Source organism: Rattus norvegicus, chromosome 2 (assembly GCF_021556685.1).
Source record: "Rattus norvegicus strain SHRSP/BbbUtx chromosome 2, alternate assembly SHRSP_T2T, whole genome shotgun sequence".
Classification (NCBI taxonomy): Eukaryota; Metazoa; Chordata; class Mammalia; order Rodentia; family Muridae; genus Rattus; species Rattus norvegicus.
In genome coordinates, this window is record NC_141535.1 from 116,913,204 (window position 1) to 116,937,841 (window position 24,638).

Genomic DNA, 24,638 nt, shown 5'->3' on the forward strand with positions numbered 1-24,638 from the left:
CACACCCCTACCCCCACGATTCCCTCACCCTAAGGGAACCGTACCCTTGAATTGTGAGTTAAAACAAACCTCCTTTTCCTTTAAGTCAAATTCATCAGGCATTTTGTCACAGTATTGAATGAAGTGATTAATTCAGCACCAACACTTTACCCATCTGTAATGTGGGTTATTTATGATTCTAATGGTGAAGTCAGGGCAGTGCCTCACTCCTTTTTGGATTCTATACAAAATCTTGGGCATATTAGGCACAAATAGTTTTATTAATCAACTGACAACTGAGTATTTAAGTAATTATCTTCTACTTAAGTGGGATAACACAGGTTAATTATGTTTTTATGTATCTTTTAAATTAAATTTATTTAGTGTGTGTGTTCATGTGTGGAGGTGCAGTGTGTGTGTGTGTGTGTGTGTGTGTGTGTGTGTGTGTGTGTGTGTGCACATATTGAGAACTCTAGGGTATGGTTCTTTAGGAGCCATCTATGTTTTATTGAGTCATGTTCTCTCCTTGGGCTGGAGTTTGCTTATTGATCCAGGCTACTGGCAAGTGAATTCTAGTAAGCTGCTTATTTCTGCTTCTCCACTGCTGGGGTTACAACTCCATGTCACCACGCTTGGCTTTTTAAAGCACATTTGAAGCTGCTGTGTGGAAAGCACTCTACTGACAGCAGCTTCCCCAACTTTCTCTTTTAAAGTTGTCATTGTTTCAGTTACACTAGACTTGTAAGCAGAGTCACATCATTTGTTCTACAGTAGAGGTGTTTGAAAGCACCCTTCCAACACATCCTGGGTGACACTGGCTATTATGCTTACCTGCCATCTTACTTGAATTTGCTTTTCTATTGAGGTCAAAGAAATTTCATTACATTCTTTATTTTAGTTTTTGCTCTGTGGAGGGTGTGTGTGTGTGTGGGGGGGTTCTCTTGTAACCCTGGCTAACCTTGAAGTCCTGACCACCCTGCCTCCACGTTTGCATGCTGGGATTGCAGGCATGTACTACACATCTAGCTTTTCATTATATTCTTGGCTATTTGTAGTTTTATTTTTTCTTGAACATTTTAGACAATCTTTCTCCCCCTTTCTTTCTCTCTCCCTTTCTTTCTTTCTTTCTCTCTCTCTCTCTCTCTCTCTCTCTCTCTTTCTTTCTTTCTTTCTTGGTGTTATTTAGCCCAGGTTGACCATGACCTCACTCTGTAGTCCAGGAAGTCCTCAAACTTGAAATTCTCCTGCCTCTGCAATTACAGGTATAGACTAACACACCTAGCATCTAAGGCTTTTTCTTGTCAGCATATATATAGATATTTTTGTTAAGTTTTATGAACTCTTTCTAATATCAACTGTCATAGCTGTTGTTAAGGTGGAGAACTATTGTCTTTTCCTCTAGGAGGGAGAACTTTAATAACAGTTGATTATTTATTTTAGCCATGATCATTTGAATACATGCTCTTAATTCTTTTAAAGTCCAAAACCTCAGGTAGTATAGCCAGGTACTTGTGTGCTCCATATTTTGATTTCTTGTGTTTGCTGTATGATGTTGGTTTTCCTAAAGTCTTCCTTTGGTCTCTTACTTCCTTTTAGTTCATGACTGCAGGAATTGTTCCCCTCCATCTTTTTAATAGATATTTCCGCCTTATATCTTTCTAAATTGGTGGTTAGCTGCAACTTTCTACTTGCTGGCAAGCCAAATAAATTCTCAACATCATACATTTCTTTAAAGGTTCAGTGATGAGCCTTCAGGATGTGACAATGTGGGGTATGGAGTACTCTCTGGGGCGGGGAATTCTGTGGAAGGTTGGAGTGTCTGGAGAGTGATTTTTCCATACTCAATAGGTCTTTCAGACTAACTTGTGAAAAAGTTTCAAAGTCAGGGCATTTGTTTTTTTAGGTCATAATGAGAACCACTATTGCCAGTCTGTGCGCTGTTTATGTCAACTTAACCAGTACATTCTTTCCCTGTGGGAGCTGAATTATATTTAGAAGATTGCTTGGTAGACATGAAATCTAAGGTTGTGCATTCAAATATCCAGTGGTGTCTTGATCTACACCTCCCATCCCCCACCGGTTCCTTTCCCAAAGAGTTGTACCTGCTCAGTGAGACCCTCTTCATTCTTAAAGCCTCTACTTATGGTTTTGCTTTCCCAAGAAGTCCTAACCCACCAGGCTAGGCCAAAATGATGGCACACATCATAAAAATGGACCCTGTATCCAGTTCCACCCTGGGTCCCCATGGGTACAGACAGCACAAACAAAACAAGAACCAGATTACCACACAAACCAGCCAAGCTCTCCAGTGTGGGAGGAGGTTCTTGTCAGAGTAAGATGAGCTGGAGGTGGGAGAGGGTTGTAGTAGTTCCATCACGGAGACGGTTGTTTACATGGGAAGGTTCTTCTGTGCCAGGTTGACAGCACACTGATGGTCCAGGTGCACAGGGCAGCCGTGAGCTGTTCGTTTGACTGGATGTGCTCCCTGCATGACTTCTCACCTAGGCCTTCGTCCTTTTGATTGTTTTCATCCCTGACCTGAGCACAAGGACCCTTCTGTTTCTCAAAGCCTACTGTGTTGGGGTCAATGCCTTGATTACTTCCTATTAGCTTTAACCTTTTATCCCCTGCTGGTGTGTGGTAGCACCTTGTGCTGTTGCCCAGTGGAGCTTTTAAAAGATCCTGTGTCAGTTAGGTTAGTGAGGGTAGCCAGGGACCATCTTTGTTGTCCTCTAGCTCTGCCATTTTATATACCTCCCTGGGCATATTGGTGGCTCAGCAAGGATTTGTGCAGTGAACAAGTAGAGGAAAGGTGCTCCTTGTTTGTATTGATATTTGACATCAGTGTAGGTTTCCCCTGCCTAGGGATGGTCCTGTGCCATAAGCATGTGCATTTTGTGTTTGTTTTGCTAGTGCGAGCATCTTCTCATTTCAGCTCTGTTCTCTGTGGGTGGTAGATGGCTTGTGGGACACAGGTAGCTCTTGGTGACCAGGTGCTATGGATCGGTCTGCATTTTCTCAGCCTTTTGCTGTTCTTCTTGGTGTGTGACTGTGTCTCTGGTTTCCTCTGTCCTAAGCAGTGGAACCACCTGGCAGTTCCTTTTTGAGTGTGAGGACTTCTTTGTGGTTAAGAACTTGTGTTACACAAATGAACCTCAGCTAAGATGGTGTCTGTTGTGGTCTATTGAAGTCTAGCATTACTTCCAAGACTGTTTGAGATACTAGGCTTTAAAGTCACAAGAGGAGGGACCCTGCTTATCTTGCATAACGTTGCACCTTCATATCTCTGTGTATTTTGTGTTCACTTGTGTTTTTTAACTATAATCAATGAGCGAGTTAATCAATGTGGCCGAACAAGTTTGATTAGTCGTCTGTGGATCCTAGAACATACTCTTTAATTAAATTGTAGGAATTATAAACTTAGAATCAAAACAAAAGCAGAGTCTCAAGTAGCCCAGTCTGGCCTCAAACCCTATGTAGCTAAGGTCAACCTTGAACTCGTGAGATTTCTACCTCTACCTCCCAAATGCTGTGATTATGGGTGTGTTGTCACTGTGCTGGGTTAACACAGTGCTGGGAATCAAACCAAAAGGCTTTGTGCATGCTAGGCAAGCATTTTACCAACTGAGAGACACCCTCAGTCCATGTGTGTATTTTCAGTTAAAATATTACAATCAATATGGGAGAGTAGAAAAAAGCAGAAAAAGGAATCTGGGTATTCAACCATTGTTTTGCAGTTATTTCTTACAGATCCCTTTCTTGCTTCAACCCTCAGTTCCCATGTCCATTTCTGCTTATAACCTGCTCGTCTATCTTTTTTTAGAGATCACAGCCTCTGGCCCTTTGGCTTAGCTTTTCACTGAACCGGAACCCAGAGTCACTGGTCAGCTAATACCTACTGAGCACTATCTGTGCTAGCCCAGGAGCCTCTCCCTGGGCACCATCACTGTGGTTTCTGGCTTAGGCTTTAGGCCACAGCAGGGGGTGTGGAAGCACTCTGCCCAGCAGTGCTTACAGGATGAATAGCTCTCCAGCTAAGACAGGTTTGCTAAGCTGAATTTGGAGATAATGTGAATTTCCCAATAAAGACACAGAAGGCAGTGCCTTTACCCCCAAGTCCACTCACATCTGAACATGTGTGTCTCCCTTGTACAGTTCTTTGTTATTGCCATAGGACGATTGAGTTCATTTTCAGTTTCTTGTATGGCACTTCTTAAATTGTTTTTGTTATTGGGATAAGACATGATTATCATATTTGACCAAATCATGTGACATCTTTGGACATTTAAGCACCTGAGATAGGTGCTTATTTATTTATTTATTTATTTATTTATTTATTTATTTATTTATTTAGTGTATACAGTGTTCTGCCTGCATGTATGCCTGCAGGTCAGAAAGGGCACTAGGTCTCATTAAAGATGTTTAGGAGCCACCATGTGATTGCTGGGAGTTTAACTCAGAACCTCTGAGAGAACAGATAGAATGGTGTCTTCTTAATGTGAGAAAACTTAGTAAGGGTAAGAAACATTGGAGGCAGCATGGTTTTTATTTATTTAGGGATCCCAGGGAATTTTCACTGGGGGTGACGCTAGGAGTTTTATTATTTTCTAACAGAGCCATGACAATTAAGTTTTCAAAAATGTCTGACCACTTGAAGAGAGTAGAGTAGCCTTAGGACTGCCATTTTCATGTTCTCTCAAGTATTTGCTATTTTTTCTATTTCTTCTCATTCCTTACTTAAAAAATGTTAGTTCAGAAAATATTTTATTTATTTATTTTTATATATTTAACTTTCGGGAGACTTACTGTTGTTTCTACTCTTTTCCAGAATCTTTCCACTTCCTTTGTGGGTCTTTGAAACTCCTCCTCTACTGTCTTTGGGATAGTCTAGTTTTTTTTTCTTTCTTTCTTTTTTTTTTCTTTTTTTCGGAGCTGGGGATCGAACCCAGGACCTTGCGCTTTTTAGGCAAGCACTCTACCACTGAGCTAAATCCCAAACCCTAGTCTAGTTTTTTCTTATTGTGAATCTTTTACCTTTCATACAGAGATGGTCTCAATGTGCCATCTCACTCAGCCCTCTGGGAACTCTCTTGATGGAGTTGGGGGATTTCAGCTTTTGGTTTTGACTTTGAGAGAGCTTGCATTACAGTAAAGAAGGTGTTGGTGAAGACTACTGCTCACATTGTAAAGAGTAGGCGAGACATCTCTACACCAGCCACTCTGTTTTTAACAGGAAGACCACCTTCCTTTGGGGTCAGCGAGTCTCCACATACCTTGGTATGGGTCAGAGGATCACTCTAGCTTCATAGCGTCTTCATGCCCGCCATCTGTCGGTCCTTCACAGTGTCCCAAGGAGCACTATACTCTCTTAGACAGTGCAGGAGAGACTGTCATGAAGAATGACATCTTTGTAGCTATTTTTCTTAGAATATTTTATTTTCCGAAGTTTAGAAGGAAAGAGACTGTGGTTTGGGGCCTCTGTTCCTAGACTGTGCCTAGATGGCACTTCACCAGTCATATCCTGAGATACCTTGAACTTGCTGAGATAGAAGGAAGGAGATGGACAGGAGTGAGACACTGGGGTTCTGGGCCACATGTGAAATGTGAGGAAAAGCCACTTAGCCTTTATGAGGCTCTCCAGGGACACAGGACATGTGGACTCCTGTCCCTCCTTTCATTGCTGCCTCAGGACAGATAGGGCTCTACAGTGTGTCTGAAACTGTCTCTGGGCTCTTGTTGGCAACACAGAGTTTGATTTGATAAGGCCGGGGCTCAGAGTCTGCATTTCCAAGTAGCCTCAGATACCTGGTGCAGGGTCTGTGCATTTGATGGGGCTCCTCTAAAACATTATGCTATCCTGTGGAATATTAATTTCCTCAGGGTAGATGCTGCCCCCCAGCATCAAGGTATCACAGGGGACTAGCATTTGAGGCCTCCCCAGTTGTTTGCCTCCTCAGTACCGGTGTGGAGTCTTGGGGTAAGTTGTGTCCATTGCCACAGGTTTGGTGTGGGCTTCAGAGTGAGCATATCTCTTCAGTCCTGGAGCAAAGGCCATGAGTGGTCACAGCCTGCCTTTATAGTAGTGTCCTGGGTGATGGATTCATCATGTTGCCCACCTTAGTTCTGGTGCGAGCAGGGTGAGCATGCTTGCCTCTTCAGTTCTTGTGCGCTGCTGTGCGAGCACATCTTGGGAAGCTGCACAGGTCTGCATTCTGGCTCCCATCTCTCCCTAGTTCTGTGAATTATAGACACTGAAGGCAGAGAGATGGGCAAAGGGGAAGGAGCAGCATAGGTCCCCAAAGCCTACATGACCACTTCTCACCATCCAGCTGCCCCTCAGGGCCTGTACCCTGTCTCCCCCGTGGTTCTTCCTGCCCTGGCAGAGAGCTGTCACCCTCTCCCCCCACCCACTTTTCTCTTTCCTTCCCGACTTTGGAATTATGCTGCCATGGGTTGTGGTTATAAAGCTGAAAGGTTAGGTATTCATACTGATCTCCTTTTAAGTTATCTTACATCCAGCTATCCATCCTCCGTCTGCTTTAGGGAACTCAATGTTTCTTAACTGTGTGAAGATTATTCATGTTTACAAAATGTGTGTCTATTGTTTGTGGCCTCCTGGTTGGGTGTTGTGAGTGTCTTCTCACTGGTGCCAACCCTCCTGCAGGCTCCATTGGCTAAGCCAGTGTTGCATGGAAGCCACATACAGACCTCAGTGCTGTTTTCTCTTCGTCTTCCAGATGTTTATTCTTTTCAAGAAGAGGGGCCTGTTTCGGATCCTCATTTGGCCAAACACTTAGCACATTTTGGGATTGACATGCTCCACACACAAGGGGTGAGAAAACCTTTTGTCTCTAATTCTACACTGGGTTAGTGATGGGTAGGGGCGGGAGTCTTTAATTTGTTTAATATGGACTTAGTAGATTTTGTTTTAATTGTTTCATTACTTTGTTGAATTTAATTGATTAGCATTTTGCATGGGTTGCCAGCCTAGAGTTTTGTTTAGTCGTGGTTTATTTGGGGGGAGAGTGGTTACTTGCAAATTTTTGTTTCCTTTAATGGGTAGTTGTATGAATCCCTGTCCTTTTCACTAAAGGGAGAAAGTACAAGATGATGACCTTTAAAATCACTATAAGGAACTTCCAGAAGGGAGTGAGGGCTGCTGGGTAGTGGGTGGAGTAAACTGCTGAGGCTCTGCTTCATTGCTTGTTTCAATGTGACGATGGAGGACGATGGAGTATTTTTGCCTGAGAGGCCTGTTTCAGTGCCGGGCTGTGTTCTCTGTCTCCCAGGTCAGCACTCTGTCTTTGTGCTCTCATGCTGTTTGGTTATTTCTCATTGGTACCCATCTTTTCACTTACCCGTCCCTTCCTTTCGTTCCTTTCCTAGGTGCGTCCACACTTCGGCAGTTCCGGTTCACCCTCCTCTCTCCCTGACTTGCCTTTTTCTTTACTGTAGGCCTTGCTTTGAATTTTTGTGAAAGCCTCAGGTAGCCTGGGCTGGCTCCACTATGTAGCCGAGAATGACCTTGAACTTCTGATCTTCCTGCCTCAGCTCCAGAGTTCTGGGGTTCCAAGTGTGAACTATGCCCAGGCTGTGCAGTGCTGAGGACAGAACCCAGGACTTTTTCATGTTCTGCACACACTTGGGCTTCATCCCTCATTAGTTGACTTCTGTCTCCTTCTTTCTTGTTCTTTCTCTTTCCTGAAAACAAAACCAAAATAAAAAAGAACGACAAAATACAAACACAAAACAAAACAGTAACAACAACAGCAACAACACCCAAAGAAAAACCAAAACCTTTTCATGTTTTAAAAAACTGTGGTGAAGGGCTGGAGCGATGGCTCAGTGGTTAAGAGCGCTGACTGCTCTTCCAGAGGTCCTGAGTTCAATTCCCAGCAACCACACAGTGGCTCACAACCATCTGTGATGGGATCTGATGCCCTCTTCTGGTGTGTCTGAAGACAGTGACAGTATATATATATAATTAAATCTTTAAAACATTGTAGTAAAGTATTTATAAAATTGCTTTTTAGCTAATTTCAAGTATGCAGTTTTGTGACATTAAGTACATTTACATTCTTATGTAATACTTATTGTCTCTTAATGTCTTTAAATACGTTATTCATCTTTTTTTATGTCTTCGAGGAAAATGGCAGAACTACCCATTACATCAGGAAAAAGTTTTGATTGTGAGTCCTATTTAAAGCCCTTTTCTCTCTCTTTAATGATGTCCCAGACAGAGAATGGGTTCCGGGACAATGACATCAAGCTGAGAGTCAGCGAGTGGGAAGTGATCCAGGAGTCAGGAACTAAGCTGAAGCCAATGTATGGCCCAGGGTACACGGGCCTGAAGAACCTGGGCAACAGTTGCTACCTCAGTTCTGTCATGCAGGCCATCTTCAGCATCCCAGAGTTCCAGAGAGCGTAAGTGGGCGCCATTGCTGACGGCCTCTGTGCTGCCAGTCTCCCTGAGCTAGTCTGCTCTGTGTTAGGGGTATACCATTGCTACTGCATCATGGTGGGAGTGTGGCTTCTCACCCCGAGGCCCGGTGACTTTGCTCACCCTGCATTACAAGGTCAGGCTAGAGAGAGAGAGCTTGGAGACTGAGCAACTGTTGTGCATTTATTCCTATGGACGATTTTAGGTTACTATTTTTTGTTAATGATGTGTCTCTGAGGTGATGGCCTGGGCTGCTAGGTGTGGGTCTGCAGTGAGGAGTGGTGGAAATTGGAGTTGATCAAGCTCCTAGAGATTGGCATAGTGTTTGATATCACTGCTTCTTATATGTGGATGGTAGCTTTAAAATCATTCATCTTTAGGAGTTGGAAAAGTTGATTCTTCTCACAGACACTCTGGGTGTACTGATTTAGGGGGCTTCCTAGTTCTGCAGGTACACGGTTCTCCCCCCGCCCCCCACTAGTTGCTGTGTCTGTGGGCATTTTCTGCTTGGGCTTGTGCTTAGGACAAGAAGTCTAACAGCAGAGGAGTTTACAGTCTGTAGGTTTCCACACCAGGTTAAATGTGGAATTTAGCCTGTTTAAATTTAAAATCTATTATACCCAGATAGACTGACCAACAGAAACAGAAAACAAGGTGGTATTTTACCCGAATGCAGCTGAGGTCTAGTAGTTACATAGTGTGTCATTAAATGTACATCAGGTCAGATAATCTCCTCCTTCCTCTCAGAACCATTTATTGATGTTTTCTGGCTTTGAAAATACATTGTCAATTTTCCACATGTACTCTTTAATTTTCTAGGAAAGGGCCAGTTATGTTATGTTTAGCTGTGTGTGTGTGTGTGTGTGTGTGTGTGTGTGTGTGTGTGTGTGTGTGTTCAAGAGTAAACTCAAGTGTCTGGTATTTGACTTGAGGGAACACACAAAGTTAGACATTCTGTAGAAAGGTATAAGAACTTAGTTATCACTGTGGTTTACTCATGAAGGGGAAGCGAAGAAGGAGTCAGAGGGGACACACACCACTGACAGATTAGTGGGAAGGGTGGAAAAGAGGCACAGAAAGTGTGTAATTCCAGCTTGGGAAACTTTTTCAGAGGCATGTATCATGAATCATACTATTTTTATAAATTTTAACCTACGTTTCTTTTATCATCTCTTGAATATGGGCTAATGAAAGTTTATCTTACATGATAAATATACCGGTTTCTTTTTGACATACCTAGGAGATGCCATTTTGGAAGGTGACATATAACTATTATTTACTTTAAATTATAATGGAAGAAACTTGTGCTCTTTCAAATTTCAACATTTTTACTGCTTTGTTATCTAGGAAAAATTAACTCTACATTGTGAAGTGTGACAAATAAATAACTTTGTACATTTTTCTTTAATGAACATGTAACTTATGCCTATATTTTTGCATGTGAGATTTAGACCTCTCTCTATTCTTGATCAATTGACCCCGTTACTTTGGGACTTTGATGGGATAGTGTCCCATGACCAAAAAGCAAGTGGGGAGGAAAGGATTTATTTGGCTTATACTTCCAGAATATAGTCCATCGTTGGAGGAACTTGGGTCAGGAAGTAAAGCAGGGCTTGAACCTGGATGTAGGAACTGTTGCAGAGCCATGGAGGGGTGCTGCCTAATGGCTTGCTTCACATAACTTGTTCAGCCTGCTTTCTTATGGACCCCAGAGACCACCAGCTCTGGGATAGCACCACCCACAATAGGCTGGGCCAGTTTCCATGATCGCTAATTGAGAATATGTCCTACCGTGGATCTTATGGAGGCATTTCTTCAACTCAGGCTCCTTCCTCTTTGATGACTCTTGCTTGTGTCAAGTTGACACACAGAACCAGCGAGTACACATAGTGCATAGTGGCAATAATGTGTGACAGACCAGGTCATTCATGGTCTTTGTGTGGTGTGGAGAGCTCCCACTGACTCCTCTAGGCACTTCCACAGTGACTTTACATCTTCACACTACTCCACTTTCCAATAATGCCACTGACCCCAGGCTTTAACAACATGTGGCCTTTGGGGACAGGCACCCAAGTCTAGTAGTGCATTTCCTGTTTGGTTATTGGTAATTGTTTGATGAAATTGGTGATGTGACAATTCAGTGCATAAGCATAGCTCTCATCTCCAGAGGAATGCAGATTGTTTACTCTAGAATTAAATGTGTGATTATGTCCAAAGAACATGTATTCAGGTTCCGCCAAAAGACAAGCTCACTGTGCACTGGTCATGTGAGATTTTATTAGTTATAGAACAAGGCAAGTCATAAATCCAGTATGTTATTAAGGACCACAGGTAGACAGGTCACAGCAAAGAGCGGACATCTCTGCTATAGGTATCAGATACTGTCTGATGACATTTTAGCTTTGGGATTTGTGGAAGCTAACAGTCTACGAAGAACACATTGTCAAGACCCTAATAGTTATAGGATGTTAGGTAAGATGTATGACATGAATGGGCAATGAATGGCTTTCAGAGGAACTGAAAATAGCCCAAGATGATTTAGCTTTGGTCTGTTACATTTTAAGTCTCCATAATCTTTTGAGTTCAGTCATTTGCTGGCAAAATCTGTAACTCAGGTATAGCTTTTCCTTTTTCCTGGGACCTTAAGTTCACAGATGATATGAGCCCGTTCATTTAGTAGATATACACCAAATATTTCCCATGTCAGACACTACTCTGTTACTGTAGATACTGTCTACATGGAGTCCCTGTCTTCACATAGAGTACATGTTAGTATGGACTCTTGAGTCACAGATAATCATGAAGAATATAAACAAACTGTATAATTCCAGCTAGCAATGGAAGTTAAGAAGTTGAGCCAACAGCAGGGAGCTGGGAGGGTGATGGTAAGTTGCCATTCTTCCTTTTGCCCAGTCTGGGGAGGAGGCTTCTGACAGACCTGAAGAAGAGTTACCAAGCATCTGGAAAGAGACAGCGATAGCCTGGTTTTGAAGCAGGGGTGAGGATGGTGAGTAGCTAGAGCTACTGGACAGAGGGAGAGAGCTTACAAATGACATCAGAGAAATGGGCAAGGGTCACGAGGTCAGAGGTCAGCATGGGCTAGAGAGTGACAGCATCCTGTCTCAAATAAACTACAACAAACAACAACAAAAAGCAGAGCAGGTGATGAGGCAATGAACTGTGGAAATGGAGGGGGTGACATGTTAATAGCAGATGTCAGAGTTAAGGCTAGCACTGCTTTGTTAGGATTGTGGCCTGCTGGGAGAAAGGGTAGCCAACCAGTGACATCCTGCAAAGTTTCAGAACTCAGTTTTGGAGCCAGGCTGGGTGTGTGTGCATGTGGGGCATCTTGGGCTCTATGGGTAGGTGACTCAGATGCTACCTAGGAAAGTGGCACCCCAAGTTGTTATTTCTCTCATGGGATAATGGCAATGTCAACCCCTTGGTTATAGGAATGTAATGAATAACTCCTCAGCCACACTGGAAACCTTTTCTCAAGAAAGCCTTACCTCAGGGAAAGTAGTTAGGGTAGGTGTCATTGCTGATACCTTCATTTTGAAATTATTGACAAGATTCCCAATAGTACAGGAAAACGTCACATAAATATTTGCTAAGATAATATAGCAGATATCTATTCAGGATGAAGGTGAAGGGCTTGGCCATGACTCCAACAAGGCCAAGCAGAGATTTCTAACAAAGAACATGGGCAGGCTTAGGGAAAGAGCATCATTGTGAGGGAACATAAGGGTACAGCTTTCTGGACAAATTCCACTCAGATTATTGTTGATGTTAGGCCATAATGGTCTGTAACTGAGGATGGGGACTTTCAATAAAGTGATGGAGCAGAATTCACAGGCAAGGAAAAGACTCTATAAAGATAGAGAAGGAAGACTGCAGCTGAGCTAGGCAGAGTTGAGGATATACTCATCACTTTGGGTGGAGAAGAAGGCTGTCAATAACCTTACCTATTTTGTGTGGGACAGGGTCTTATCCTGTTGCAGAAGAAGGCTGACCTTGAACTTGCAACCTCTTGCCTTAACCTCTCTATTTGCTGGGTGCTGTTTGTTTTTGAAGCAGTGATTGTGACCACATGGTTTCTGATACATCAGAATGATTGTGGGGGACTGTTGGCAGAACTCTAAATCTTATGCTTGTATCTCAGGTGAGGAGATTGGTACATCTGAAGGGTACTGCTCTAAGGAGGATGGAAGCTTCCAGATTTGGGGATGACTCATGAGTCTACTCTGAGGGAGAAACTCAGGAAAACCTTTCCTCAGTTGGGTGGCCATAGAATGACAGCTTGCTTCTGTTGTCCTATTATGTAGTGACTGTGCTGTTGTCTCCTAGGTATGTAGGAAACCTCCCAAGGATATTTGACTACTCACCATTAGATCCAACGCAGGACTTCAACACACAGATGTAAGTGCCCAGTGCTGTGTTTTAAGTTTCTGGTGGGGTGTTTGCATTGGTTACTGCTGAGTTGAAGGCAATTCTTTTTTCTTCTTTATTTTCTGTATTTTTAAGTGTTCTAGAATGGGTGTGTGTTACCTTTATAAGAAGAGATTAATAGGTCCCCTATTGAAGGAATCAGAGAAAGAACTGGAAGAGCTTGAAGGGGCTCGAGACCCCAAAAGTACAACAATGCCAAGCAACCAGAGCTTCCAGGGACTAAGCCACTACCTAAAGACTATACATGGACTGACCCTGGACTCTGACCCCATAGGTAGCAATGAATATCCTAGTAAGAGCACCAGTGGAAGGGGAAGCCCTGGGTCCTGCTAAGACTGAACCCCCAGTGAACTAGTCTATGGGGGGAGGGCGGCAATGGGGGGAGGGTTGGGAGGGGAACACTCATAAGGAAGGGGAGGGGGGAGGGGGATGTTTGCCCGGAAACCGGGAAAGGGAATAACACTCGAAATGTATATAAGAAATACTCAAGTTAATAAAAAAAAAGAAGAGATTAATAAAGTTATTAAATTCTGAGGAAACTTTGAAAGTGAAGTCAGAATACCAAGCCATTTGTGAGGAATCCGGATAGAGAGGAGCCCCGCTACAAGAACTCATGGGTCATCTTCACATCTCTGTGGGAAAGAGCGGTGGCCTCTTTATTGTCTGTCTCTCTCCTGCCTAGGACTAAGTTGGGACATGGCCTCCTCTCTGGCCAGTACTCGAAGCCTCCAGTGAAATCTGAGCTCATTGAACAGGTGATGAAGGAGGAGCACAAGGTACGTGTCCCCGAGTGCCAGGGTTGACATTGGTTAGTGGTGTGGGATTCCACGGGTTAGCAAAGGGCTATTGTAAATTCAGTGAGCTGTCAGGATACCCATAAGTGGGAGCCTTGTCCCTGTGTTCTTACAAACAATGGTAATAGAAAGGCAGCACCAGAGTTCCTACTGTCTTGGGTCATACAGAGGCCACATGTGTGCCCTCATTCATGATTTTCTCAAGGCAGAGCTGGGACTGGAAGCACGAATCTTAAAAACTATCCCCTCCCCCCATTTCCAGTCGGGGCCTGTTTTTGTTTGTTTGTTTTTTCTGAGACAGGGTTTCTCAGCCCTGGCTGTCCTGAAACTTAGTCTGTAGACCAGGCTGGCCTCAGACGCAAGTAAATTTGCTTGCCTCTGCCTCTCAAATGCTGTGAGCAAAGGTGTGCATCATCATTGCCCAGCTTGTGGGTTTTTTATCTTAAGTTCTAGATGTTTTTGCTAGATCCCCTGTCTCTCTCCTTTCCTCTCTTCGTCTCTTCCTCGCCACTCCTTCCCCACCCGCTTTCTTCCTTCTAGAAGGATTCTCCCCTGTAGGCCAGAGTTACATTACTTTCCCACTGAGATATAAACAGCACGTACTTACTCTAGGTGGAGCGCCCACAACAGACTAGAGTAATGGTCTGTCCAGGTTTGCTCTGGTGAACCAATGAGTTTCTTGGAGAGTACTTAGAGGCATCAGGATGAGAGGAGTGTGGATGCCTCAAAGCCAGGTCACCCCAGTAAGAGCAATGACTTTGGCAAGCACATCCCTGTCCAATTTACCGACAGCTTTATTGAAGAGCTTCCACTTCCTCAGAATTGTTCATTGCTTATAGGACAATGAGTCTTGTAAGTTTCCTGAGCTTCCTGACCTTTTCCGGCCAGCCTTGAATTCTTGATTCTCCTTGTTCAGTTTCTAGAATGCTTGCTACAGGTTCCCTTTTGTTAAACCACAGCACATGGCTTTCTCAGCCCCCTCCTAATCCCCACCCAAAGCTGGGGATTAGCAGTTTCTGCTAGCATCTTGCTGTTGGAAAGTTATAAGTGGTTTTCCAGCGTGCTCAACCGGGAAGCTTAGTTAGCTACTTTCTAATTGATAGACGAACTGAAAGTTGGACTTGATGGATCTCCATGTGCACCCTGGGCTGCTATTTCTCCCTGAACTTCCTTGTTACACAGCTCCAGAGGGAACTGCTTGCAGCCTTCTCTTTTTTTTTGATTGGTGCCCTATGGTAATGTGCAGTGCATATCTGTGTAGCTGGATTCAGCATGCCTTGCGCTATGGCCACACACAGCCATAACGAATGAAACCCAGACTCACCTCCCCACCCACTCTGCTCACCTGTTCACTTAGTGCTCAGGCCTGAACCATGCTGGGTCCCGAGTTTGTGACCTCTGTGCTCCAGGGTTAGGTCAGCTGTCCTTAACTACTGTGGTAATTTAAGAGCAGAAGTGAGAAGAGAGCTCACACTTGGTCATATGGAGCCAACAGTTGGAGGAGGTGGGCAAGGAGGAAAGGAGGATGAAGGGAGTGTATCCACAGAGGTATCTAGATGTGGAAAGGAAGTAGGTTAGGAAGAGGGGAGGGAGGGACACAAATGTTTTGCTTAGAGAACCCAAGAGATGAGATAAAGAGAACACGTCTTCTCAGAGAGCCTTGTTACCCAGCATTGCAGTATAAAGCTATAAATCTACTAGACCATCGGGGGAATCTTCACTGCGGACACAATGGAAGGTGTGTTTGGGTAGGGGTTGGATCACCCAGGCTTCTCTATCTAGCGTCTATGGAATTTTGAAAGAATGATGATTGATTTTTTTTTAAATGTGTTTTGATCTCATTATTCTGGGACATTGTTCAGGCTGTGCTGGGCCTTGGGTAGCTTTCATGAGGGCAGCTTCTGCCTTGTCCGGTAGAGTCAAGGAGTCTGGTCCTGAAGGGCAGAGTGGCTGAATGCCGCTCATGGAACCACAACCTTCAGATGGCTGCAGGTGTGTGTGTGTGTGGGGGGGGGGCACTTTCAGGAATTAGCTTTCTTTTTTTTTTTTTTTTTGGTTCTTTTTTTCAGAGCTGGGGACCGAACCCAGGGCCTTGTGCTTCCTAGGTAAGCGCTCTACCACTGAGCTAAATCCCCAGCCCCAGGAATTAGCTTTCTAATGAAGGTAAATCTGTGTTTATTTTATGACCATTTTTATGCTTTTAGAATCTTCTTATTTAAGGAAGTGTAAACTCTTCAGGTTAGCAGTGTCTGGCAATAAAACTGCATTTGGCTACTATCCTGATGTCCTTGATAGGCAAGTGGGAACCTCTGCTCTGTCTGTATGAGGTATGACTGTGCCTTACTTGGGCTGTATTTGGCTGCTGAATGTGTTTTCTTGGTTCAGACATCATATCCAGGCCCTAGTCTGTTGGTGGCAGCTGGAGCCCACTGGCAGATCTCCTGTACATGGAAGGGCATGGTTCCCAGCTGACTCCAATCCCTGTGACTTGTGACCTGTTTAATGCTCCTGGCATTTTGGGTTCGTGACCTTTCATCTAGATGACTTAGAAAACCCTTCCCTGTAGTGCAGAACCAATACCCAGTGGTCTAGAAAAGAGGATCCCAAAGGGCTTGGGATATTTAATTGGTAGAGTGCTGGCCTAATGTGCTTGAGCCCTGGGTTCCATTCCCAGCCTTGCATAGACTGAATGTGGTGGTACAGGACTGAGATCCCACCACAGAGTGCCACAGCTCTTGAGTCTCGGGACATCAGGAAATGGAACCGATAAATTAGACAGACTAGAGTCACATGAGATAGCCAAGTTTATTCAGAGCATCAGACAATTTATACTCTGAGGGTTAAGAAAAAATCAGATGAGTAAAGTTCTCACAAATTCAATCTCTGTACGATTACAAGAACAAGACACATGTGGCAAAATCATGTTTTTCCACAGAGGTATATAAAGTATAGTTTAAACATCTAATTGAATAGCAACAGGGAGCAATAGTGAGTAATCTGAAGTAAACGCGCTCCTATCTGCTATACCTGGGAGGAACATGATAACACATTCCAAGAACAATTCTGTGTTTTAAAGGAACCTAGGACATAAGAGTCTTGTATTCTTTTCTTGGACTTTTCTCACAAACACCCAGAATTCTCTTCACATAACTGCATTACTAGACTCTGACGAGAAAGGAGGCAGAAGCAGGAGGATCAAAAATTCAAGATACATGGTGAGCTCAAGACCAACATGGGCTAAATGAGGCTCTGCCAAAAACAAAAACAAACAAACAAACAAACAAACAAACAAACAGACAAAATTAAAAGAAGAAAAAAATCATGACCATGAGTTACAGTGCGCTTTCTGGCAGTAGAGAGAAGTTCTTGTCTATGGGGTGGGTACGGGAGTAGATCTTTGGTTTCACATCTATATGGCTCCTGTGACATTCAGGGTAGAGGTTGAATTGAACTTGTGTGCGTGCGTGCGTGCGTGCGTGTGTATGAGTGCGTGTGTATGAGTGCGTGTGTGTGTGTGTGTGTGTGTGTGTGCGCGCGCGCATGCGTATTTGTTTTGTTTTATTTTGTAGTCTTGGGCATGTCCTGGATTTATGTAGTATTTTATGTATTTTCAGATAGACCATAGTCACCGTACACCTCTCTACTCTATTAACAGTGGAGGGTGGAGGGAACCATTTTCTGCTGGTAGCTCACATCACACCATGCTTGTTGAGGGCCAGACTCTTCCTGTGTGGAAACAGAAATGCATGCAGAAAGGTCTTGCAAAGGTAGAACACTGTGGACTTTGCAGTTGCCTCAGGCCATTTGGTGCCTGTGCAGCTGCTGTTGACAACTGCATGATCTTGCTCCAGCACTTGCTTGGATCGAGCATTTCAAGTGTTCAAATTGCCAGGTATGGATGACATTAGCATGGACTTTTCACTTCTCACCTCTGCCTTTTGTATCTTGGTGCATTTCTGATAAATATGCATCCTGATATAAAATCATCTGCTACAGACCAAGGGAAACCCTAGACTTTTTAGTATTATCTCCGTTAACCATTTCATCTATAAAAAGATTCCCAGTGTCTTAGTTATGGGTTCTATTGATGTGATAAAACTCCAGGACCGAAAGAAATTTGGGGAGGAAAGGGTTTATTCTGTCCTACACTTCCAGGCAACAGTCCATCCCTGAGGGAAATCAAGACAGGAACTTTAGCAGGGCAGAAGCCTGGAAGTGGGAACTGAAACAGGCTATGGAGGAATACTGCTACTGGCTTTTTCCTCATGACTTGCTCACCCTGCTTTCTTATACACTCTGGAACCATTTGCTCAGAGGTTGTACCATCCAAAATGGGCTGGGTCTTCCCTTATCGATCACTAATAACGGAAGTGTCTTATCTACAGGCTTGACTATGGGCCATTCTTATAGAGACATATCTCAATTGTGCTGGACTCTTCTCAGATGTGTCTAAGTTTGTGTCATTGCCAACCAACACCATTTGTGTGTCTAACCAACAACCAGTATTTGAATTTCTTTTTTTTTTTTCCGGAGCTGAGGACCAAACCCAGGGCCTTTCGCTTGCTAGGCAAGCGCTCTACCACTGAGCTAAATCCCCAACCCCTTGAATTTCTTTAAGAGAAGCTTTTACTTTTATTCATGTTTGTGTGTGTGTGTGTGTGTGTGTGTGTGTGTGTGTGTGTGTGTATGTGTGTGTGTGTTTGTGTGCATGCATGTGTAAGTGCTAGTGGGATTAAGTGGTTGTGAGCAGCTCAGTATATGGGTGCTGGAAACTGAACCTGGAAAGAGCAATAGGCACTCTTAGCTGCTGAGTCATCTCTGCAGCCTAGTATTTGATCTGTGCTCTACCATTCGTTCTTGATATTTATTTATTTATTTATTTATTTATTTATTTATTTATTTATTTATTTATTTATTTATTTAAAGCAGAGGCCCAAACCCAGATTCCTCTGTATAATAGACAAGTGCTTTCCAATCTTTTTCTCCTGCAAATAGCATGTTTGAAGTAGTTGTGTATTCCGCAAAACAGTGTCCTGGACAGATATCTGATTCCCAAATTAAATCATTTTGACATCATTGTAGGTTTCACATCATCTGAGCTAACCAGTATTTTGCTGTATTGAAAGGTGATAGGATTTTAGCTTTAAGCATGGGGCTTTGCTTTACTTTGTATTTACCTTGTGGGCAAACAGAACATTCTGCCTTTTTTTTTTAAACAAGCAAAGTACATTTCATTCACATACATAGAAGACAGTGGTGTTTCTAAGTGAATCAAAACATAGACACAGTGTCTTTCCAGGATGTTTTCCTCCACCATGTTATTCCATAGCTATAATTAGCCAGCTTCAGTCTGGTTGTTTTAAGTCAGATGATAAAACAAACAGGGGAGGAGAAGAGACTGTCTAGGGTACAGCAGTAGCACTTCCGCAGTTGGGCTTGAAGTGTGGCTGCAGGAGAACGAGGCTGCCAGTAGAACTTTCCATTCACGGCACTGGTATGTCCATGCTGCCTTCACTCTGAGCACTGAACCGTTCCTATCGTGTCAGTTATTTAGAGCAATAATGTTACAGACCTTCCAGATGCTATAGTGCTAAAACTGACCAGTGACTTTCTTGTAATCTTTTGTTAGGACAGGTTAAGATGTATGTGTGGTCAGAAATATCGTCAGCGATTGCTCTGATGTGCTGGAAGCCTCCCACTAGCTATCTTCTTCTTTATTAATTAAAACACTGGGCTCTGGGCAGGGAGCGGACACTGTCTGGCTGTGTGCCTTCACGTTGTTGCAAACTCATGGATAAGCATTGAGAGAGTCTGAGCACTGTGGTCCTCTCTCTAATTTTAGTTGGTCTCATTTTTACTTACTGATGGAGAAGATAAATACAGTTCCCTAGTCACACCGCAGGTTCTCTTGGCGGTTTCTATTTTGGAGACTCTGGGCCACCATTTTACAAAGTGAGTGGTCAAGAGGCAGCTTTCAACCAAGATAGTGGACTTCGTGCCCTGCTCACCCACCGTCCTTCCTCTGAGTCCATCTCAAAAGGCCTTTTATGTAAGGTTTTGGTATGAAGGTTTCAATATGTATGTGTCCCTCTGTCCAACCATCCATACACATACATGTATACATATGTATCTATATATTTTTAGACAGTCTCATGAATCCCAGGCTAGTCTTCAACTTGCTATGTAGCTAAGGGTACCATTGAATTTCTACTCTTCTTGCCTCTACCTCCTGAGTGCTGGGATTGCAGATGTGTATCACCCACCTGCTTTCTGTGGTGCTGGGATGGAGCTTCATACATGCTAGACGGACGCTTTACTGATTGAGCCAACTATGCTCACGACGTTTATAGAACAGTGTCTGGTACATGCTAAGTACTCTGCAGATGCTGCTTTTTGTCATGGTTCACTTTTTTCTTCTCATTAGAAGGGTAGAATTCACAGTTAGACCCAACCAGCTTGCCATTCAGGCTTCAAATGTATATGGGGGAGGGGCTGGCTGCTGATTTCTTAAATTTAGTGTTTTTATTTACTTATTAACTCCATACACTATATTTTGATCTTATTTTCCCCTCTTTTAACTCCTCTCGGGTCTTCTTTACCTACCCAACCTCATGTTCTTTCTTCTTTCTGTAAAAACAAAACAACAAAACAAAAACCCAAAGTCAAACAAACAAACAAAAAATCCAATAAGACAAAATTTTAAAACAACAAAACAAAACAAAACAAAACAAAACATGGAGTTTATTTTGTGTTGCTGTCTACTCCTGGCCAGAGGGCCTGCCCTGGAGTGTTGTTGATATATCCAGTCCTGCTCCATTGAAGAACACTGATTTACCTCTTATCTGCAAGTGTCTTTGCAGACAGTTTCTGTGTTAGAGGTGGGACCATCCATCCACTTCCCTCTCTCAGGGCTGGGATTTCACCTAGGCTGAGCCTCTGCAGGTCCTGCGCATGCTGTCACAGTCTCTGTGAATTCGTATGTGCATCAGTCCTGCTCTGTCTGGAAGATGCTGTTCCCTTCGAGTCATCCAGCACTTCTGGTGCTTACAATGTTTCTGACCCCTCTTCTGTATAGATCCCTGAGCCTTGAAGGGAAGAGTTTGACAAAGACTTACCATTTAGGACTGGGTGCTTGATAAAGTCCCTCACTCTCTGCCACTGTCCAGTTTTGGGTCTCCACATGATGGGTACAGATGGTTAATCACCAGCTACGGCAAGAAACTTCTGTGACGTAGGCTGAGTGAGGCTCTGATCTATGAATATAGCACTATGTCATTAGGAGTCATTCTATTATGTCCCTTTAGCAGAATGACAGTAGCAGGTTCTTCGCATATAGAAGATGATTTTGTCTTTATACTGCAGCCTCAGCAGAATGGGATCTCTCCACGAATGTTCAAGGCCTTTGTCAGCAAGAGTCACCCAGAATTTTCCTCCAATAGACAGCAGGATGCCCAGGAGTTTTTCTTGCATTTGGTTAATCTGGTAGAGGTAAGTCTTGAGAGCATCCATTGGGGTGGTCAGAAATGCACCAAGCCACTGTGGTGATGGCTTGATCAAATGCCCCCTTCTCTTCACCTCAGTTGCTCACTGGGCCTCTTGCTGGCTGTCTCTGCCATGCAAACTTGATGTGGCAGTCACTTAAATGGGTTTCAGGTGTTGCTGGATTGTATGCCTTTCATGCTGCATGTTATATCACTTTGTTTTGTAAATTAATAAATTTATTTCTATCCCTGGATAACTTCTAAATGAAAGACTGAGGCTAAGATTTTTTTATTCAGCTTTAGCATAATTACTGAAGGAATTACCCTGAATCTATTTTTTGAGTACTAGACTGGCTACTTCCCCAGCTGCACTCCCCAGTACTTGCTGTTCAAGTCTCTCCTGGGTTATTTCTGCTCCAGCAGTCTATCCACAGGGTCCATTTCCTCAGGCATGTGGTCCTGGTCCATCATGTCTAATGAAGACCTCCTGCTCTCTCCCTCTTCTTCTCTTTCTCCTCTCCTCTCGCTTCTTCCTCCTTTCATTCTCCTTGTGGTCCCTATCTGTGACCCCTTTCCCGGTAACCAAAGCCCTGCCTACCGTTTTTCTCCCTAGTAATTGGATGTAGCCACTTTTATTTAACCAATAGTTTTAAATTGGGGAGCAAGTTTTATAGAATGAAGGCTGGTATATGTGAGAATTTGCTTGTCTGTGGGCAACCAGATCTGAGAGTTTAAAATTTAGCATTTCTATTTACAGCACCAGACCAACCCCCAACATTTCTCCTTTTTGTTTAAATGAAAAGGCTCTATCTCTTATAGTAAGAAATGACATGTAATAAATATGAAACAATTATGAAAACTATTAGGTAGGAGTTACATTTATAATGTCCAGTCCATTTGTATTTGGTAATTTTGGATAAAGTATTTTATTATCTATCTTAACTTGGTGTGTTTAGAGTTCTATACCTAAATCATTCTCTATCATAACTTTTATTCTAACTTAGATACATTTTCTTAGACCTAAAATCATCTTTTAAAATTCTAAACAACTTAAGCTTAATTGTGAGACTATAACTATCTAGTCTTCAACCCCATCAGAGATTTGAGAAGGAATAAATATTACCTGAGTATGCAGGAAGTACAGGTAAACAGATTCCAAAAATTATAGAAATGACAGAGAAAGTTGGCTGCCTGAGCATTCCTCCCAGAATATCTCTAAAATGTTGTAGCATCTATCTTTAGCCTTCTGTCCCAGAATATTGGACAGACTTTTCTGTGGAGCAGGAATTATGAAGGTCTGCTTAACCCTGTCTTGGCAGAGTTCAGCAGTTGACTTTCCTGCATCATGTTTGCCCATTTCCTGCCGCATTTTGTCTGCAGTTGGAGCAAGGGCAGTTGTTTCCAGTGGCAGCTTGCTATCTTTGAAGCAAACCCCAAATGGAGGTTCTCTGATTCTTATATCTTCTTTCAAGTAGAATGGGGTAATGCCAGGAGCTGACATGTCTCATTGTCAAAAAGGCTTTAAATTAATAAAAGCATCTTTAAGTGGCTTATTTGATAACTCTATGATGTTTTTAAAGACCATGTATCTATTCTTAGCATATGTGACTAGGCAAACTTTGTTTTTAGTTATGTACTCTGTTCAACCTAGGAAGCCTATTTTGTGATCTTCTCCTTTGTAATGGGTTGTAACCACTTTTATTTAACCAATAGTTTTAAATTGGGGAGCAAGGTTTACACAGCAAAGGCTGGTGTATGTGAGAATTCTCTTGTCTGGGGGCAACCAGATCTCAGGGTTCAAAATTTAGCATTTGTATACAACACATCAGACTAACTCCCAACAGTGTTTGGTCCCTTGTCAGAGCCCCTTGGAAGCCTCTCCAGGTACTTAATACCCAGGTACCATGCATGTGATCCCACTTCCAATGCGACAGAACTGAATCCCATAGAAGTCATAAAGAATTCCTGAATAAAGCCTTTCATTCACCTTTAAACAAAATGAAACAAATCAGCAGCCTTCCCCCTAGTTATGAAAGTGTTTTGTATGGGAAAAGAAGAAAACTCGGAGGAGAAAATCAGACTGCCATAGTAACTTCCATAGTAGCAACTTGTGCTGTTAACATTTTGGCAGTTAACCTTTCAGTCGTGTGAATTCTCTGTGTTTGTGAGCAGTGTTCTCCCTTAACTTGTTGGAAGGATGTTACCATATCCTTATGTACCCTAATACAACATGATTTCTTTATATACATATAGTTTACATCAAATGCATTTGAAATTGTATCAAACATACCTTGATTTTTCCTAGGACAGTTTTTTTTCCTCTATTTCATTACCTTCTTTTCCTTCCTTCCTCTAATTACCCCCATGCCCAATTATCTGTCTTCTATTCTTTTAATGGCTTTATAATAGTACTACCCAATCCCTCATTTGGGGACATATAATACATATATATGTATCCCAGTGTCTTAGTCTGGCACACTCTGATAAAACTCAGTAAAGCAAGACCTTGATGCCAGAATCACAGTTATACTAGTTATTTTCATAGCTTCATTTCCCTGCGCCTGCTAACTTGGTATTATCTGACCTTCAGAGGAATCGCATTGGCTCAGAAAACCCAAGTGATGTTTTCCGGTTTTTGGTGGAGGAGCGAATTCAATGCTGTCAGACCAGAAAGGTCCGCTACACAGAGAGGGTGGACTACCTTATGCAGTTACCAGTGGCAATGGAGGCAGCAACCAACAAAGGTAACAGTCCCCCAAGGGAAAAGAACCATGTGTGTCTCTATTCATCGAGACCTGCATCAGAGATGAGGTCTCTCAGCGCAGTTGCACCACTCCTCCCATCTTTTTTAAGTCACCATGTGACTTTCCATGGAGGGTCTAAGTGTATGCTGGCAGGCTTTGTAGAAGTGCTATAGATAGGAGCTAATTTGAAACCCTGAGAATGTGGTTCATGGTTAGGTGGGAGTCAGCATAATTGTGGACAGGTAATTTGTGTGTACAACGTTTTCTCTTGTCATTGGTAATGCGCTGTGGTGTGAAGGTTGATGGAAATGCATCTCTGCATGTTAGATGTGCAATCCTGGGAAGCAACCAAGCTTTGCTTTAAGGCAGGCCTTCTGGAGGTAACTTGTGGCAGACACAAGTTTGTAGCAGCAAGACCTAGTAGAAGAATATTTGGACTTTGAAAAGGAGAGGAGCCTTCATGTAGTCTTTCCAGGGCATGACTCCTCCCTATGCTGTCAGTCTGAGCTCACAGAATGGATAAATGGTGGATGGATGGATAGATGGATGGTCTTCCTTCTAGATAGTGTCTTAGAGAAGAAAAGGCAAAATGGCTGTTGTATAGCTCATGTTTGGGTTCTTGCCATCTAAGTAAAGGTCTACTCTATGAGTTGCTATGGCTACTTTTTGGGGGACTTAATTTACTGTGATATTGGAAAGTAATGATTGTTGTGTGTAGCTTGCTACCCTGCCTGAGCTGAAGAAATGGTTT

At 43.0% G+C, this 24,638-nt stretch overlaps 1 protein-coding gene across 4 annotated transcripts in view; it reads left to right on the forward strand.

Moving 5' to 3' along the window:
- The window catches only part of Usp13 (ubiquitin specific peptidase 13), a 110,744-nt gene that overhangs the window by 47,553 nt on the left and 38,553 nt on the right, over window positions 1-24,638 (forward strand). For all 4 annotated transcript variants that reach the window (XM_087622044.1, XM_087622042.1, XM_087622047.1 and 1 more), the window contains 6 exon segments: window positions 6,717-6,811; window positions 8,216-8,403; window positions 12,767-12,838; window positions 13,551-13,644; window positions 21,025-21,150; window positions 23,734-23,887. In XM_087622044.1, coding sequence (XP_087478170.1) covers window positions 6,717-6,811; window positions 8,216-8,403; window positions 12,767-12,838; window positions 13,551-13,644; window positions 21,025-21,150; window positions 23,734-23,887 — 729 coding nt within the window.